This window comes from Fusarium verticillioides, chromosome 4 (genome assembly GCF_000149555.1).
Source record: "Fusarium verticillioides 7600 chromosome 4, whole genome shotgun sequence".
NCBI lineage: Eukaryota > Fungi > Ascomycota > Sordariomycetes > Hypocreales > Nectriaceae > Fusarium > Fusarium verticillioides.
The window spans coordinates 3843475-3861216 of record NC_031678.1 but is presented as its reverse complement, the minus strand read 5'-3'; the positions used below and the strand labels follow the sequence as shown (position 1 = coordinate 3861216).

General features: G+C 47.9%; 7 protein-coding genes across 7 annotated transcripts; 5 read left to right on the top strand and 2 right to left on the bottom strand.

Annotated features, from left to right (window-relative positions):
• Positions 1 to 227: 227 nt before the first annotated feature.
• On the bottom strand, positions 228 to 3991 carry FVEG_12386 (hypothetical protein; the record flags this gene model as incomplete). Its single annotated transcript, XM_018901733.1, has 4 exons — positions 228 to 3362; positions 3416 to 3532; positions 3586 to 3800; positions 3852 to 3991. 4 exons carry the CDS (start codon positions 3989 to 3991, stop codon positions 256 to 258), a joined length of 3579 nt encoding a protein of 1192 aa, XP_018760281.1. The 3' UTR covers positions 228 to 255.
• A 1500-nt stretch (positions 3992 to 5491) lies between these two features.
• Positions 5492 to 7029, top strand: FVEG_12385 (phenazine biosynthesis protein). Its single transcript, XM_018901732.1, has 3 exons — positions 5492 to 6195; positions 6245 to 6355; positions 6400 to 7029. The coding sequence occupies exons 1-3, from the start codon at positions 5557 to 5559 to the stop codon at positions 6619 to 6621; spliced, it is 972 nt and encodes a 323-aa protein (XP_018760280.1). The 5' UTR covers positions 5492 to 5556; the 3' UTR covers positions 6622 to 7029.
• Positions 7030 to 7057: 28 nt separating this feature from the next.
• On the top strand, positions 7058 to 7931 carry FVEG_12384 (hypothetical protein; the record flags this gene model as incomplete). The annotated part of the gene is made up of 1 exon (XM_018901731.1): positions 7058 to 7931. The coding sequence occupies one exon, from the start codon at positions 7058 to 7060 to the stop codon at positions 7871 to 7873; it is 816 nt and encodes a 271-aa protein (XP_018760279.1). The 3' UTR covers positions 7874 to 7931.
• Positions 7932 to 8759: 828 nt separating this feature from the next.
• FVEG_12383 (hypothetical protein) lies at positions 8760 to 10295 on the top strand (the record flags this gene model as incomplete). The annotated part of the gene is made up of 1 exon (XM_018901730.1): positions 8760 to 10295. One exon carries the CDS (start codon positions 8760 to 8762, stop codon positions 10293 to 10295), a length of 1536 nt encoding a protein of 511 aa, XP_018760278.1.
• Positions 10296 to 10687: 392 nt separating this feature from the next.
• Positions 10688 to 12319, bottom strand: FVEG_12382 (hypothetical protein). Its single transcript, XM_018901729.1, has 4 exons — positions 11849 to 12319; positions 11513 to 11795; positions 11148 to 11462; positions 10688 to 11101 (listed from the first exon to the last, which is right to left on the bottom strand). Exons 1-4 carry the CDS (start codon positions 12266 to 12268, stop codon positions 10821 to 10823), a joined length of 1299 nt encoding a protein of 432 aa, XP_018760277.1. The 5' UTR covers positions 12269 to 12319; the 3' UTR covers positions 10688 to 10820.
• A 776-nt stretch (positions 12320 to 13095) lies between these two features.
• FVEG_12381 (hypothetical protein) lies at positions 13096 to 15041 on the top strand (the record flags this gene model as incomplete). The annotated part of the gene is made up of 6 exons (XM_018901728.1): positions 13096 to 13737; positions 13810 to 13939; positions 14011 to 14299; positions 14351 to 14448; positions 14513 to 14762; positions 14813 to 15041. 6 exons carry the CDS (start codon positions 13096 to 13098, stop codon positions 15039 to 15041), a joined length of 1638 nt encoding a protein of 545 aa, XP_018760276.1.
• An 811-nt stretch (positions 15042 to 15852) lies between these two features.
• On the top strand, positions 15853 to 17724 carry FVEG_12380 (hypothetical protein; the record flags this gene model as incomplete). Its single annotated transcript, XM_018901727.1, has 7 exons — positions 15853 to 16054; positions 16108 to 16240; positions 16293 to 16484; positions 16535 to 16686; positions 16738 to 16976; positions 17026 to 17297; positions 17346 to 17724. The coding sequence occupies 7 exons, from the start codon at positions 15853 to 15855 to the stop codon at positions 17722 to 17724; spliced, it is 1569 nt and encodes a 522-aa protein (XP_018760275.1).
• Positions 17725 to 17742: the final 18 nt, after the last annotated feature.

Here is a 17742-nt window from a genome sequence, read left to right as displayed (position 1 = left end):
GAGACTTCAAGCCTTTTTGCGCCGTAACCTTACAGCCACTATATTTGGAACGCGCTACAGAATCGATTGAAAAGCATGATTACGACGTTCAGCTTCGGTAAGGCAAATACCTCTGTACGTTTCGACCCCGTGCTCATATTACTGTTTTCAGGCTACACTTCTCTACCTACACTTGCGTCATGATAATTACGATGGATGATATACTACCGTCGGATGGAGCCCTTTCATGCTTTTGAGCACAGATATCTTTCAGATTTACTGCTGACTGTCATCATCCTCCGTGTCTATACCCTCATCCTCATCGGAAAAGCTGCCAATGCTGTCATTGTCACTTCCATCTTCATAATCTTGTCTTAATTGTAGTCTCAGACACCGCCAGCACTGTCTAATATGATCCTCCCTTTGCTCCTCAGTATAATGGTAGGTGCACTTAACATTGTCGTCATGGTATTCGTCGCAGCAAAACGACATAAGGCACTCCATCCATATCTCCTGATTTACATCGCTACGCTGTAATGCATGCTGGTCTGCGCCATCCCAACCACACTTCTTCTTCAGCCACTCAGCTACAGCATGATGCGCCATCGACTGAGCATATGCGACAGCAGTGACCAACTGCTGACGCCCATGGCCCGTTGTAACAGCGCCATGACGGATCAGCAAAGCAACCATGTCAAACCTCCCATGTTCTGCTGCTCCCTCCAAAGCAGACCTGCCAAATCTGCGGGGACCCCTTGCGTTGACTCGGGCACCGAGCTGGATCAGATACCGAGCAAACCCAATGTAGCCGTTTATGGCGGCGAATTGGAGAGCAGTTGCGCCTTTGTTGTAGGCCGGAGGGGCGTTTATGTTTGCTCCCGTTTCAAGAAGATATGTGGCCATATCGATGTTCCCTTCTTTCACAGCGCACTGGAGTGGTGACACACGTGCAGACACAGATAAGTCGAATTCGTTGACATCTGCTCCCACTTCCACCAAATACTTCGCCAGATCGTTCTGTCTCATTTTGATTGCTTTGCACAATGCCGTATCTAACTCTGCGTCGTATTTGGTGAGAGATCCGAGCCCACAGCCAAACTCTCTTAGTAGTTGTAAGTAGTCATATGATCTATGACTGTCCGCAAGAACATGCCAGGTCACTCTATCCATACAGCAACCACGGCGAAGAAGTTCCCTGAAACCAGAAGTATCGTCACGAAAACTGGCCAAGGTGAGTGGGCTGCCCATGATAAGTATCGACCCGTTTTGATGTTTGGGTGCACGCCAGTAGCCTAGCCTTCCATGGTACACTTCAATTGTTATCATTACCCCTTCATGGAGCCAGAAGGGCAAGATTGCGGAGCATAACACGGATGGATGAGTGAATCGGGTGAGAAGCCTGTCCAAGAGGTCGAGTTGGCCTGCCTTGGCAGCCAAACCCACGGCGGTTCCCTCTAGTAGGCGGCAGTTTGTCGGTTTGTGAGCTCGCTCAAAAAGTCTCCCAACAAGATCCCAGTCCTGCCGATGTATCGCCGCACAGAACGGCCCGGCATCAATGGCAAAATCCTGCATCTCAAGAGCTTCTTGCAGGAACGGGTCGTTTTGTGCAATTATCTCGGCTTCAAGACAACCTTTTCCAGCACCATCAACATCAGTAAGGGTTCCGCCGTGCCGTAAAAGATACAGTATTAGATCTTTGTTCTGAAGATCAATGGCTCTGACAACTTCCCCGCCATTGAGCTTCGCTCCTGTTTCGATCAGAAGCTCAGCAGAGCGAAACGCCCTAGTAATGTGGCCATCGCCACTGAACGACCACGTACCATCCAAAGCATATTGAAGGGCGGTACGTTTGCTTCCATCTCGATCATTGGGATTGCCGCCAACCGCAAGGGCGGCTTCTAAACATCTGTGAAAGCCACGCCGTGAAAGCCCTGCTATGTCGCCACACGAAAGCAAGGCTCCGTTCTGAATCAGTATTAGGATACTCTGTTCCATATCAATATTTCTGATATCTCCATGAATCAGAATATTGAGGATGGAGCTCGGCAATTCATAGCGGCAATAATCCATATCAAGATATTGGTACAACTTGAAGTCATCTTGGGAAATTGGACAGTTGGGGTTACCTCCGTAGTCGATGAGTAATTGCAGTACATCGACTTTGACAAGTTCGGCCGCGACAAGCAACAGCAAGGTTGATGCGCCTCCATATCGCTCGAGAAGATGTTTGCACACTCTTGGATCGCCACCGACCACCGCTACTTCTAGAGGTGTAATACCTTTCCTGTTACAGATTATTCTGGGAGTTTGCAATCCCTCAAGTCGCAGGACAATGGAATAATGGCCACCGGAGGCTGCGGCTATATAGGCGTCTGCCAAGACAGCAGGTGTAGGCTGGCCTCTTGCTAACAAGTGATCCAGCATATAATCCGCCATGATGCCTCCCGCCTGGACCGCCATCATCAGAGCTGACGAGTCTGCCAAGTATGTATGGCTGTGAGTCTGTTGTCGCCGACATGCCGGGTGTAGCCAGGCGGTCTCGTAACTCGTAACATCGGGGTCATGTTGTAGTATCTTCAACATTAATGCTGTATCTCCTAGTTCAATTGCTGCACGGAGCATTTCATCTTCATTGAGGAACTTATTATCAAACAGCAAGTTCAGCATTCGGAATCTCCCTGCGTCGCTACCTCGGCTTTCGAGAACCAGGTTGATGAAGGCTGTTTCATTCGTCCTGCATCGAGGAATATCAGCCCGAGCACCATAACGTAGAAGCAACTGGACAAGCTCCATTGAACCGGCTTTGACTGCTTTCTGGATAGGCGTGGCCAAGACTGAGCTCTGACGGAAGACGTCATGGCAATGGCAATTAGGGTCTATCCCTACTTCTAAGAGCCATTCGATGAGAGCCAGGGGTTTTGAGAGGCCGGCACCGTTGATAATTATGATGATTGATGTGACCTTTGTAATCGCTAATTGAAAGAGCTTTTCAAGAAATGCTCGGATGGTCGGGCTCTCATTCCGGAGTTTCTTAAAGTCGGCTAAGGTGTCTAGAGTTCCATTCCCCAGGAGGCTGGAAATGAATTCCAGGTGTCTGCTGTCCTGAAACAGCATCGAGTTTGACATCATATATACCATGAGTTTGAAGCATTCGGAGATAGACTTGGACGAGGGACTATCGAGCATATTCTGGGTAGTCTCTTCGTGCTCACCAGGGTACCATTCCAGTATCGCATTGTTTGTAGCCGCTATCAGCTTAGACAAGGTGACAGCGCGGCTAGCTTTGGCGTGAGCCAACATTGACACCATCAGTGACGTCGCAATATCAGCCTGATGCTTATGTTGTAATGCCACACCCTTGGAAGCAGCACAGTTGATTGTAGCTATCAGAAAAGCTGTAAGATAGATTGTATACGCTGGTTCTGAGATGACTCACTGTTCCAATTGCTATTTTGCAAGCTGATCCACGGGAGAGACAATGGCCAGTCACTGCTCATCTGCAACGCCGGTGGAGTGCAAATACTAAGCTGTAGATTTGTAGGAGAAGGCGGAGCTGCGGCATATGATTAACTTAAAACTTGATGATCAAATGCGGAATTTGCTAACGCGTTTTGAATCGAGCGAAAATATTGGTTTCTCGATGACGATTCGTCTCTTTCGTGACCTTGAGCTTTTTCAACCTCTTGCCACAGTGTATGACTTCACTGTCTTTTCCTTCATCTTTACGCTTTCTAATCTTCCGATCAATGTATTGCCATGTCTCCTTGTCGATGTTCTTGCTGAGGTTCCAGCTCTTGAGCCTATATTCAAGCTGCGCTTTTCTAGTATCTGGTCAGAGACATTCCTATAAATCAAGGCCATAATATACAAACGTTACATGCAATCCCTGAGCTCTCAGCAAAATCACCAAATCCTTGAGCGACGTGTCTTTGACCAGATATTCATATCTGATCATGTTTTGGTGTTTCAGCCAGTCCCCCTCACTGGGGTATGATGTTGTTGTCGCACCCATGGGAATGTTGACGGGGTTGAAATACTGCGAAAGTGCTAGGGATGAGCACAATTGAGGTATAGCGAAACGGTAGACAGAGTCTAGTTGATGAAGGAGGAAGATTGGAGATTCGGTGAAGGCATTGCTGCCCCTTATATGCCTAACGAGGCTTTGCGTTCGCTGTTCTGATTCGTCTAATCCAGAATCTGAGTGGCTTGCCAAGTTGGCAAGTCTCGTTCCAATTTTAGTGCTTGACCCAGTAATCTTTCATTGGCTGTGTCCAGAATCTCATCAGCTGGGCTTACTCTGCATACGGCAGCGTGACCTGACCGCTCTCATTCGTCCAGACCAGAATCTTGCAGCCATGGCTTCTACTTGGACAGTACGTCACTTGACCGTCCGTATTTCAATTGGATCTGTCCGAAATCCGACTCCACCGTGATTTCCTGGCCTCCATACGATAGGCTATTACCAAAATCCGACATCTTGGATCGTTTCACTTATTTCAATGAACTTTGATCGGGTGTAGTGTAGATTTACAAATGAGGCTTCACGTTGATCTCCGCCGTTGACTTGGCATATAAGCAAGCCAGACTCACCCTAGCTACTTCATCTAATGAATACCATAAGTTAGCTTTTTTAAGACTTTGGTTATTTCGATCACACACTTATCAAAGCCTTCTCCAAAATGAACCCCGAGATTATTGTGGCAATCGTCAGCTTGGTAGTTGCTCTTCCGCCAACCCTTTACGCTCTACATGCATGGTACCGAAGACGGTCACAATCAACATGTGAGTGATTCAAGAATCTCTGTATTCTGACAGAGCTAATCAGATCCTTGATGCTTGGTCTAGGGTACCCATCTCATCGGGCACATCTCTGCAGACGCCGTTCAGAATTGTTTTGCTCCGTATCTGAGCGCGGCATTACGCTGGCTCTGCGGGTCGAAGACGGTCTACCAACTGCCTCATGAGAGCCAACTCTCGGACTACTCAACCCTGGAATGGCCTTAGCCTGTTGAGTTACGTGGAGATGTCGGAGAAAAATTTAGATTAGACCTTGGAATCTCCGGCCAACAAAGAGACATCCGGTCGTTATTCGTCATAGATGATCAGCAGTATAATTGACCGGCGCATAAGATGAGCACACTCTTACTGGTACTATCATATCTGTGACTTGGGTATAATATTATCGCGGAAACCTGCCCCAAGCCTGCAAAGCATTGTTGGCTAGCATCAGGATCGACATACCTATACCGAAAAGAGGTTCATGGCTTATCAAGCGGTGATTATCAAGCTGACCGGACCTGCAGATGGCCATGAACTATTTAAGACGAAGGGCAATATCTGCTAGAACTGCGATGTAGTTTGAAAACGGAGAGAGTAGTTGCATGTCGTTGCATGCTCATGAAATGCCCCCAGTGCCCACTAATAGGTATGACACTATCTCCAAACAGTCAATTTGCGGGGTCAGCATGAGTCACTTACGCCCTTAAGATGATATCTTGATAACTGATAAATACTTTTCGTCAGTCATTCAATTTCCAGCCATCAGTTCCAGTTGAATACCCTTACAAGCAACTCGCGATGACCTCTCTTACGAAAACTACATACCAAGCCTTTGCATCGGCGAGGGCGCAGGGCAATCCCGCAGCCGTGATTATCCTGCCGAAGCCCGGATCGGTCGCACAAGATGGGAATGGAGAGTTTCCGTACGACCTGTTCCCTCCCGCCTCAAAGCTTCAAGAAACGGCGAAAGGCATCAATCTCCCAATGACAGCATTTGCGCTCCCTCTTGATCCAGAGAATGAGTCGGCGAAAGCTCACTACGCCGTTCGATGGTTCAATCCCGTCAACGAAGCGCCGCTTTGTGGCCATGCGACTCTCGCCTTGTCGCAGCACCTGTTCAGTACCCTTCCCAATGCGCCGCAGACGCTGAGGTATCTTACTAGACTTCATGGTGTTGCCTCTGCATCTCTCAATCAGAGCCCATTTGAAGATGCGAAGCTGGTTGGTATTGAGTTTCCGGAACTACTTGACCTTCCTGCCGTATCACAGGATAGCAAGCGATGGGATGAGTTGAAGGGCTTGTTTGAAGCGGCTTCTGCTTCGAAGTGGGAGGGCACAGGAGAGCCAGTGGCTGTATTTGAGCAAGATCAGTACTTCATGCTCGAGTTTAGCCCTGAGCTTGACTTGAAAGCTTTGAAGTTCGATGCTTCCAAGTTGGTCAGTACATCGCTATCATTGACAGCGCACAACTAACTACTGTAAGCAGGCTCCACTGAATGGTTTCATCTACATCTTCCAAGTCTCGACAAGCCCTTCGGAACATATCCACACTCGAGTTATTAATTGCATAGCAGGTAACAATCATGAAGACGCGGCGGTAAGTACCTTCGTCTTCCAGAGGGGCATTACTAATAGCAACAGACTGGCTCTGCTCACCGCGCCATCATCCCCCATGTCCTGTCAAACGCCGAGACTACTACCCGGCTCAAGCAGCATCATCCAGACTTTACTGGAAACACGCTGCGATCTTTGCAGCAGTCGAAGGAGGGTGGTGAATTGACTGTTGAGTGGCTTCGGGATACAAAGACCGTGAGGATTATGGGTAATGCTTCTCGTACCGGCGAGACCAGCATCGAAATATGAGCTGACCTGAATGGATCGGAAGTGACCGACCGTAACTTGAGCGGGATAAATAGCCACATTCAGTAATCAATGTTGGCCCAAGACTTCATCAGCCGCATGGGGTGAATTGGGGTCCGTTATCCATGATAGACTCAGTCCCAGCCTTTTCACAAGGTTCTCACTCTAATAATGAGAGAATGCCGTTATGAGGCCCTGGATTTGAAAAAGGCCTTGGCAATCAATCTGACAGCTTATAAATCGCATGATGACAGCCTGACTCACGCCGGTCTTTACCTTTAGGCTAATTCCTTCAGTGTCTCCTCGGTGTGCAGAATTGACCGAGCACAACTTGCAGCTCAGTGTATAAGAAGCGAAAGACATTTCCTATTGCTTCCTAAAACATGATTGAACAGACCTCTTATTAGTTGTCAATCAAAGTTAGACATAACAGCCACCAATGGACTTCAGTCCAATTAGAAGCATTGTCCACAACGAAGGATGTGACCTTCACTACTGGTATCAAGGTTCCGGTCCTCTCATCATCTTCATCCCCGGTGGAAACGGCCACGGAATGCAGTTCAACAACATAATAGCCGCCCTCTCAGACCGCTTCACCTGCGCGACCTTCGATCGTCGCCAAATGTCAGCAAGTCAAGTCTCCGTCAATAAGCGCCTAAGCCCTCCCCAACAAGCTCGCGATATCCGCGCTGTCATCCAGGCTGTTGGTTTCGATAAAGCTATTCTCTTCGGTAGCAGTTCCGGTGGTATATTCGCATACCAATTCGCCCATGACTTTCCCGAAATGGTCGTTCACTTGCTCGCTCATGAAGCCGGTCTTGCAATGCTTCTACCAGACGCAACGCAGATTCTTGAGTGGATGTACGGTCTTCTAGACCTTTTTGAAACTCAGGGCCAAGAAGCTGCGGCGAAAGAGTTTGAGAAATGCCTCATTGGGTATGATGATGAGGGTGTTCCCAAAGCTGGACCGCCCGACCCAAGAAATCAGAAGAATTTTTGGGAATATGAATGGGCGCCGTTGGTTGGATACTGTCCTAATATGTTTCGGATTAAGGAGCACGGGGTCAGTGTTGGTGTGATGAGAGGCGTACGATGTAAAGATGCATTCTACGCTAGAGCGATTGAGGAGCAGGCCAAGATCTTGGAGTGCCCTAGGATGACGGTGCCTGGGCATCACGAGGGGTTTCGATGTGAGACGGAAGAGTTTCTCCCGTCACTGTTGGAAATGCTTGATATTCTGGAGAAGAGAAAGTAGGTAGATGTTTCTCGACGCCTTGCGAATCAATCAGTTGTAGTCCTCCTTGCAAGCATCATATTGAAGCTGAACCGCCAAAATCTCACAATACGTTGAAGCATCGCAACCAGTAGCCAAAAATACTCCGATCAAATAGGGTTTAGTTGGTGAATACACATGTCACATCAGGAAGTTTCAATAGAGACTTCTGCCTACTAATGTACTCGTAAAGTGAGCCTCTCAATTGGCCGAAGGGCCTCATCTACGAACTCATCTGCTGGACCTCGACTCCTTGTGGCGGACCTTCATTGTCTGATTATAGACAGCGTAAATCGCAATCATTTATCTGTTTGTTTCTGAGATGCTGTAATCCTCGGATCTAAATGTGGCGAGCCTGCTGCGTCAATCGGTGAAACTCAAATGCCAGGCATCAAGAACTCTTTGCCGACAGGACTCACTTGGTGATGCGTGGCGTAGCCCAGTGACTTCACTCCGCAACTTTAATCACTGCTACTGAAGCTGCACTGCGTATCGAGTCTGGTTTCCATGATAATATTTAGAGGCTTAAAGGTTATTTGCTGTTGACACTTATGCCTGAGAGCTTAAAGCAACAGAGAGAACTTAGATGCCCCCTCCAACAAATAAAGATAAAGAACATAGATTCATACACGCCTGGCCCCACCTATCTGGCTTCTGGCAAAAAAGCTAAATGCTATGAGAACTTTGCCAAATGGTGTATAAATAAGTCCCCGCTGCTCTTCCTTAGGATCCAGCTCGGGGGACACAAAACGCATACCAACCCTGGATTCACCTTACCAAAGATTCCATCTCACGTGAACCTCCCGGATTCGGATTCTACACGACCTCCCAAAACAGAAACCCCCTCGCTGCCTGCACCATCGATACCATGGCTCCTCGATCCTTTCTCAGTCTTCCGTTCGAACTACGGCACTTGATCTATAAATATTACTTCACCACGAAGCAAGGCTACCATTTTAATCCTACCTCACGCAAGCTCACTGCCGCCCACGGCGAGCCTATCGACCTCGCCCTCATGTATACATGCCGCTTCATTGCTGGAGAGACCAAAGAAATGCCTTTCCTGTACAATCACATCTGTTTCAAGACATTCTATCAAAAAGATCTTAGCGTATGGCTATGCCGTTTCAATTGGCTAGTCGCTGCCCAGTTCCGAAAGCAGATTCAACTCCTCGTTCAGTTAAGCCCGTTTATCACACCAGAAATTCACTTTCGTGTTAAAGAAAGGTTTCCATGGTTTGTTGCCAGTCTCTCCAGCGCACTCACCTACCACAACAACCCAGGACTGGATTGGCGAGATCGATTCGATATCTGCCCCAACAACCGAGCTCGATCTGCGCATCGAGAAGCTATCGAGTTCACTTTGCGGCTTCTTTGTGAAGGCTCGGGTGAACAATTTATAGACACTACCAATGAGAGCCTTGTCGGTTGGGAGTATAGCGGCGGTGCACGGCTCTCGAACTTTCTCGACAGATGCTACGAGCCCTGGCGTTTCCCTTCATTATTGTCCGATCTTGAAGAGATGGGGAATAGGCTTGGAGATCACAAGGCATGGCCTTCAATGACTTCGTGGAAGACCAGCATACTCCATAACATGCAGTATCGCTCACGTTACCGCTTCTCTGCCGTTTCAACGGCTATAGGTTTCCTTGATGCCCTACCTATCAACAAGAGGTCGTCTCTTCGCAATATTACCATTCACGAAGATCGCACATCCGCAGGCGAACCAGATGGCCATGCTATAGGTCTTATTCCATTCTGCCAAGAAAACGGGCGGTTGCGGATCAAACACAAGTTTAGCATGGTAAGAAATATTTTCGAGCGTGCTTACGTGTCTGAATCTGAACAGGAGGACTGTTGGTCTCCAGAGATCATGTTCAGATTCGCAGGTAAGAATCTGTACACCGTGGTTGGTAACTGCCTGGCAGAAGCCATGTATCTCCCAGACGCTGGTATGCCTGATGGTTCCTACACCCTGCTCCTGGATGGGGAAGATGCCGGGGATCTGTGCTCTGCGTTCTTCCAACAAGAGGTCCTCAAGAAAGAGGATAGGCGGCTGGTCCTGGACCGTGCTCTAAAAGAAGGTCCCAATAGCGCTTGGGGGGACGATTACTTATACGAGATGAGGTTGCTCCTCAAAGGGCATGCCGGCGCCCTGGCGCATCTCTGCAATAAGACGTCGTTCTTCGAGTCGAATTTCTATCCTGGGCATCTGAATAACGTAGACGCATTGATGGCGCACTACAGGGGAGTTGGGTTGGAGCGCTGCATAGCTGAACTTGTCTTTGGAGATATGGAGTATGACTACGACTTTGAGTCATTCAGTCATGTCCCCAACTGGGGCCCGATGGTGATGGAGAACTTTGAGTGGCGGAAACTGCCTGAGGACCGGCCTATGCCATAGGGTGTGGCACCCAAGGCAGCTACCTTAACAGGAGCGCTAGGGGGGGTTTTGATTCTCTGGCTACTGGCAGTTAGATCTTCTATTACAGGGCCTAGACTGCATTAGATAAAGTGAACTTATAATATAATAATAAAGAATCGAATTAAAATGATACAAAAAATAATAATATAGTAAATATAGATATTCTTTATCTATTAGATTGCAATAATAATAAAAAGGGCTATTTTAAAATACTTAAGGATTAAACTACAGACGATAGAGCCACTGAAGAAACTGCCCCTGGAGAGATTCGAATATAAGCATTGCCTATTAGATCCAATAGTTTAAAGAAATACTTCATTAAGTTGATTTAGGTTATATATTGACTACTCAAGATGAGCATTTTAACTCCTTGCTTGGGGAAGAGGAGGTCCTCCCAGATGAAATGTTCGGTCTGAGAATCACACCACACGTGATCAGATTAAGGGCAAGACGGCTGTTGAGGATCAATGCAACGAGAATTAGAACTTTGCATTACCCCTTCTCCTACAGTCTATGTGTTACCTCAACCTCCTCCGTCTCCTCAAACTCTATGTATGGCATACGCTTTGTCAACAATGGGCTAGTCTTGCTAATCCTCTTCCAATTATGTGCATCAAGACAAGCTCGCCTAGAAGCCAACACTGCTGGACGCGTCCGCGTAGTGACTGCTCGTTCATACTCATCTAGCGCGGATCTAAGATCGGCATCGCCATTGAGAGCAGGAACAACTCGTTCCACAAAGTCTTTGACATCAAAGATGACATGGTTTGCGCCCTCTCCCCGGTCTTGATTGTTAGCCATAGGTAAGCAAGAGTGGGCGATGAGTCTTACACATTGCCATTGCATGGAGAGCGTCTCCCATTAGTACAGCCCGACCAGTGGTTTGGAAGTCTTTCGGCGGTGTCAGGTCTTGTATCTTGAGTCCTTTCATCTCGCTGTCTAGCGAAACGGCGGATGCAAGTGGACGAAAGCACTCAGCCCAGGTTGAAGTCAACTGTTGAACCAACTTGTACTGCTCCTCTGGTGTATCCGGGATCTCGATAGGGGAAGGTCTATTCAGGAAGCCTTCGCGAAACGGCCACGAGATACAAAATTGCCCGGTGTACGGGCGGTTGGTATCGGCGTGATTGCCTGGCGCGTCGAGAACTAATTGCCATGAGCAACACTCACAGAAAGAGAAAGGTTGATTGGCTTACCACTGAAGTATACGAAGGTGTCATTCCTCGAGTTTGTGCTGTGAAAGAAGTACGGATCAAGGTCGCGAATTGGTTTGATCTGCGAAGGCGACATCTCCATTTTGATGCCTAGCATTCGAACGGGAATGTCTTTGAGCTTCCACTCAGAGAACAGTGAGCGACGCACTCGAGAGTGACTTCCGTCACAGGCGACGAGTAAACTACCAGTCGCTGAGTTTTCATCCTCGAATGAAGCAGTGACAGAGTCATTCGTCGACACGACTCCAGTAACACCTTTACCCCACTAATATCCAGAAGTGTCAGCAGAACGAAACTAGACTCGGCAAAGCAACGTACCTCAATGTCAATTCCAGTGGCCAGTAGAGCTCTGAGGCTCTGCCTAGTCACTCGGACACGTTCTGCCTCTGGCGCTTTAGGTACCGACGCCTTGAGCTCTCCTGTACTCAAGTCAAAGAACGGGAAGCTCGACGACAGGCCCTGGGTAACAGCTTCTCGATCAACATAGGCCTCTGGCAACCGATCGAACAAATCTTGAGGCAAAAGATCTTTCAAGACGGGCAGCGTCCAGAGAAGGGTGAGACCCCATCCAACACCACGTGTTTCAAGATCCGTGTCGCGTTCAAATACGCGGAAGGGAATGCCCTGGCGTGATAGGCTCTGTGCAAGAAGCAGACCGCTTATACCAGCGCCTATGATGAGGACAGGCCGATCTTCAGTTGGGATCATTTTGGTGAAGTTTGATTCTGGATGAGACATGCTTGCTGGGAGAAATGGCTAAGCGCTTCTTTATTAATTCTCTCATTTGCGCGTCAGATCGCTTATTCTCACATCAGATCAGATGCAAGGCAATTGCCGTGCCTGACGCGATGACTAACTCGGCACAAGAGCGGGGTCGTAAGCCGAAGGGCGAAGGCTCTGCCAAACATTGTAGTCGGTAGTTGCACGTAACACACGCTGCAGCAAATAGAAATAGGGCATTGGTGCTCTCTAAACCTTATTACAGCTGAGAACCATATTCCTCCGCATTGGCCAGGCTTTGGGGTCGAGTACCTCTGCCGAAAAGGCCTGTCGTTTCAGAAACTTCAAAAACCTTGATCTCTGTCTTCATTATACAACGTGCTTTCCGATAGATCTACCGGCGCATTGAATCCGATCGATGGGGGTGCACAATCATCCAGCGTTATTCGAGCAGGGCGTAGGGCAAAGAATCATATTTGCCGTATACCCGCATCCGAATTATAAATAGAATGCAGTTTCCCAAGTTCGTATTGCGACCCTTGTAATCAGCATTGATCGCTATCTACCTTATATTTGCCTACCAATTACTGCTCTCAAGTCATGTTGAACATGTGTCCGACTATCCGGAACCCCGCTTCATCACAGCAGCGTTGTAACGATTGTGGGTACTCCTTATAATAAGAAGTATGAGAGACAAAATGTACAAGGGATACGGATAATGCGGAGTAGAATCGGTTTGTACGTAGATAAAACTAATCTATAACTAGAGAATCATACGGTCCAGTACCCTCGACTCACAAGTTCTAGGTAACCGCGACCAAGGTCTCTGAGAGCAGACTTTCAATATGCATCTACTTCTCCTATTGTTTCTGGCTACTCGAGTAGTAGCCGGCACAGCTAAGTTGGCATCGAGAGAAAGTGCATCCGACAATGACTCTGCCTATTCTAAGGCGGCCAGTTCTGCTCTCACGCCACTCGGATATGCTGCGGCATTTGTTAACACTGATGTATTAGCTAGCCGAGAGGGTTATCTGGAAGATTTCACATTGGTCGACTACGACGTTGACGATTGTGCGGAACGGTGTAACGGCAACAAAGAATGCGTTGCTTTCAATATCTACTTCAAGCCCGATCACCCCGAAACTTCGTCAAATGATAAGACAGCGGTCATCAAGTGTGCTCTCTGGTCTAATCCACTAAGTCTCCCGGATACAGAGATTGGCAGCGATGTCGTTGCTGGAAGTAATGCCTACAATCAAGAAAAGGCTCTAGCTGGTCCAGGGCCTGGATCAGTACAGACACTGCCAATCAAGTTTCCCAGCGTGACGCAACTTGGGGATACTTATTATTCCGTGGAGCTGACTTGCGATGGCCAAAAGATGCCTGTCATGCTTGATACTGGCTCCGCCGACCTGCTTATTGTATCCAACGCGTGCCCGAACACTCCAACCAGTGGATGTTATAACAGCACGCCTTTCGAGATCCAGGTATAAGTTCCTCTCTGAGAACAAGGAACCATGTTTGTCTGGCTGGTGACCAATAAGCTTACATGTATATAGCCAACGACAAATATGCCAGCGAACCAAAGTTTCTTTACAATTGTTGGGACTGGGCCAGTTTTTGGCAATCAGTCTATCTTGGATGTCCAATTTGGTACAAAGGACATTGTTGCGAAAGACTTAGGTGTCGGTAAGCTGTTTCCTTGTTACTTATACGGAGAAGAAGGATAAAATGACGAAATCTGATATATAATAAAATAGGTCTTGTTTATAATGCTGTGAAAATGGAGTTTCAGAATGGAAGCTTTTCTGGAATACTCGGCATGGGTCTCCGAAATGTTTCTCGGCAGTTCTACCAGTATCAAAACTTACCACCATTCGACACCTTGGTAGCACAAGAAAGGCTACTTGCACCCAAGTTCTCAACAGTATTTCCGCGATACGCGGATCCAAGCAGTCCTAAAGAAGGTCGTCTAACTATGGGGGGCATTGACAAGGAAGCGTCGAATGGACGGAAGATAACATACAGCGACATAGTAGACAGCCCCAAGTAAGTATTCACTGCATGTTTTGGAGAAAATGACTTGCTAAACACTATCAGTTATAATTATCCAGGGGCCCCTCCGGCACCGCAGCTCTGGTCTATCACGGTTGATGGGATGAGGTTCAACGGCAAGAACATTTCCCTACCGGCAAGTGGTACGTCCTCTACAATCTCCCAGTTGCTCTGATGACTTGCAAAGCCAAAACTAATACGAAGTAGGTATTGTTTCAGGATCGCCGTACATTGCAGCTATAGACAGTGGGACTTCATTTATGGCTGTCGGTGGCATAGTGTTCGACCAGATCGCAAACAATATCATTGGCCCATCGCAATCATCGGGTCTGGTTGCCTCATTCGACTGCTCGAAACCACAGCATTTGGAGATCAGAATAAATGGCCAATGGATTGATATAGATCCCCTCGACTTGATCACTCCAGGAGACTGGTTTACCCTAAATGGAACACAAATGTAAGCTTGCACTATGTAATGACAACTGACCAGGCCTAACATTGCTTCAGGTGTCGGGCTTCCGTCAACGCACAGAGCCTTTCATTAGCTGACTCGATATTGGGCGTTCCGTTTCTCCGTAACGTTTTGGCAGTTTTTGACTACGTGTCGGATGATATGTACTCCATACAACCGAGGATTGGCATCGCTCCTTTGACAAATTGGTCCTTGGCTTTGGAAGGATATGAAGTGTCGCACAAGGCGAGAGTTGGCGAGCAAATACCTTTTCCTGGCTTCTAAGAACTCAGAATAGGGCCAATACCGGAGGCTACAGTTCGCTGAGATTGATTCGGGCTTAAATAAATTGAGACCTAAAGGTTAACTCGCGCCATGGGCTTTCCGAGTCAGATCATCCTTTTGCTGTACAAACTTGCACACTGGTCCTGTGACGTAGACATCCCAGGCCAAATCAGGCCCTTCTAACATAGAACCTGTCATATTTCTAAGAACCAATTGGGAAACCAGATCGTAACATGACTCAGATGAACGGCATAAATCCCTTACACTCCTACCACGACTCAATGATCAAGCCACTTCGCCAATCCACCAGTCAGGTCGCAGGCAATGTCATCCCGGTTAAACAAGCAATAAAAGCCATGCCAGCTCATCTCAAGATCAAACCTCGACTTTTCTGCAAGTTGTGCGTAGCGTGCTGAAATGGCCAGTCAAATGTTTCCCAGCAAGCCAGTTTGTTGGTCAGCGACACTAGTGCGGGCTTCATGTAACACAATCAGATGGTAGCGCTATGTTGGTGGAAATGTTTGTCTGCAAAGCTGACCTGGCGCATGGTACACCGTCACTTCGCAGGAACTCCGTCATCGTGGGGCAGTTGATTAGTCTTCGTTCATGCGGTTGTTGGTTGATGGTATAACAGCCTAATCGAGCATTCTTCAGATTGCTAGTCTCTGCGGTAAGGAGTCTACGCTTCTGTGTTAGATCTGATGCTATTAAAAGTCCGGGTTCACCAGATCTCAGCGGTTTTCACGTTCACTGTTAATTCCCTTAACAACTTTGATTGCCTTACCTTTCTGGTTCTTGGACTTCTGTGACCATGGAGCTCGCCACTCTAATTACCTATACCTGCGTCATAACCCCTGTGCTCATATGCGTCACCAAGCTCATTGCCAAGACATCACGTAATGCGCAGCTTCCTCCTGGACCCCGGGGTCTTCCTCTTATCGGCAATGTACTAGATCTCCCACGAGCTGGGCAGTTCGAGGCGCATCACTGGGCCAGGCATAAAGACTTGTACGGTATGATTGCTTCAACCCAATGTCTCCTCACGTATTAATCAGATTAATGTCAGGAAATATCAGTTCCGTTACTGTCTTCGGCCAAACACTCGTCATAATTAATGATGCGAAGTTGGCTCAGACCACCCTCAATGATCACTCAGCCAAACATTCTAGCAGATCAAAGATGACTTTTGCCGGTGAAATGTGCACACATCTCAATTCCCTCACCACGAACTCGCCTGCTCACAGATATCAGGGTTGGCTGGGACAAGACCTTGAGTTTCCAGCCATACAACGAACAGCTTCGTAGACACCGCAGAAAAGCTCACCTTTGCCTCAAGTCCGAAGCGAGCATCAGGTCCAATGACACTCTACAGGAGATTGAAGTCGGACATTTCCTGCTTCACTTACTGCGGGACCCTGGCCGTTTGGTTGAGCACATTCAGAAGTATATCTTGGTTCAACCGTATCTGGTGACGGTGCTGATATTTCCTGTAGACAAGCTGGTTCTGTGATCGTGAAGGTGGTGTATGGATACGCCGCTGAGCAGTTCAAACCTGATCCTCTACTCAGTACTGTACGAAAGGTCGTAGATGAGTTTGGCATTGCGGCTAAGCCTGGCGCCTTTATGGTTGACCTCATCCCGATTCGTAAGTTACCAAAATTCCGATAACAGATTGTGTTCTAATACGCTCATTCAGTGAAACATATCCCCGACTGGTTCCCTGGAGCTGGTTTCAAAACTACGGCAAAGCAGTGGAGGACTAACCTCGAGAGCTCAGTTGAAGACCCCGCAGCTTTCGTGCAGCATCAAATGGCCAATGGCAAGGATAACAAATCATTCTTGTCTCAGCTGATGCAGAAGAAGGGCTTGACAGATGAGGAAGCTTCTGAGAATAAATGGCTAGCGGCATCTCTTTACGCTGCAGGTGCTGATACGGTATGTTGAGTCTCAAGTAGGGTGTATCACCGAGCTGAGCTTGAACTAGACTGTCTCTGCGATCACAACATTCTTCCTCGCCATGACACTTTTCTCCAAGGCCCAGAAGAAAGCGCAGTGGGAAATTGACGAGGTCATCGGGAGTGAGCGCTTACCAGCGCTATCGGATAGACAAAGCTTGCCATACGTCAATGCGCTTGTGAAGGAAGTTCTTCGATGGCATCCCGTCGGACCAATGTGTCTTCCGCATACAACCTCCCAAGACGACATCATCGACGGACATCTCATCCCAAAGGGCGCAATGATTCTTCCGAATATCTGGTAAGCTCATCATCCACGCATATTCAGAGAATAACTAACGCGGCTGAGGCAAATCTGTCATGATCCAGCACTCTACCACGATCCAATGGCCTTTAAACCAGAGCGCTTTCTTGGGTCGGAGGCTGAGACAGATCCGGGTCGTTTTGTCTTTGGCTTTGGGCGAAGAATTTGCCCCGCGCAAGGCATGGCTGACAAGACGCTGTTTCTCAACATGGCGCAGACTCTGGCTGTATTTGAGATTACAGGGAAAGAGGGAGGTGAGATGCCCAAGGCTGAGTTTACATCTGGAGTTGTCAGCCATCCGAAGCCCTTCGAAACTGCGATCACGCCGCGATCTTCTCAACATCGTAAATTGATCGAGTCAATTGAGCGGATGCATCCATGGCAGAAGAGTGACGCAGACACTCTAGCAAACCCTCACAGATAACGAGAGCAATTGAAGAAG

What these genes read in the sequence shown, in the direction of transcription:
- FVEG_12385 (XM_018901732.1), top strand. Translation starts at nt 5,557, where the DNA reads ATGACCTCTCTTACGAAAACTACATACCAAGCCTTTGCATCGGCGAGG. An exon ending in AGTTCGATGCTTCCAAGTTG is followed by an intron (nt 6,196 to 6,244) that starts GTCAGTACATCG and finishes TACTGTAAGCAG; the next exon opens with GCTCCACTGAATGGTTTCAT. An exon ending in ACAATCATGAAGACGCGGCG is followed by an intron (nt 6,356 to 6,399) that starts GTAAGTACCTTC and finishes TAATAGCAACAG; the next exon opens with ACTGGCTCTGCTCACCGCGC.
- FVEG_12382 (XM_018901729.1), bottom strand. Translation starts at nt 12,268, where the DNA reads ATGTCTCATCCAGAATCAAACTTCACCAAAATGATCCCAACTGAAGAT. An exon ending in CCACTGGAATTGACATTGAG is followed by an intron (nt 11,796 to 11,848) that starts GTACGTTGCTTT and finishes TCTGGATATTAG; the next exon opens with TGGGGTAAAGGTGTTACTGG. An exon ending in TCTCCATGCAATGGCAATGT is followed by an intron (nt 11,102 to 11,147) that starts GTAAGACTCATC and finishes CTAACAATCAAG; the next exon opens with ACCGGGGAGAGGGCGCAAAC.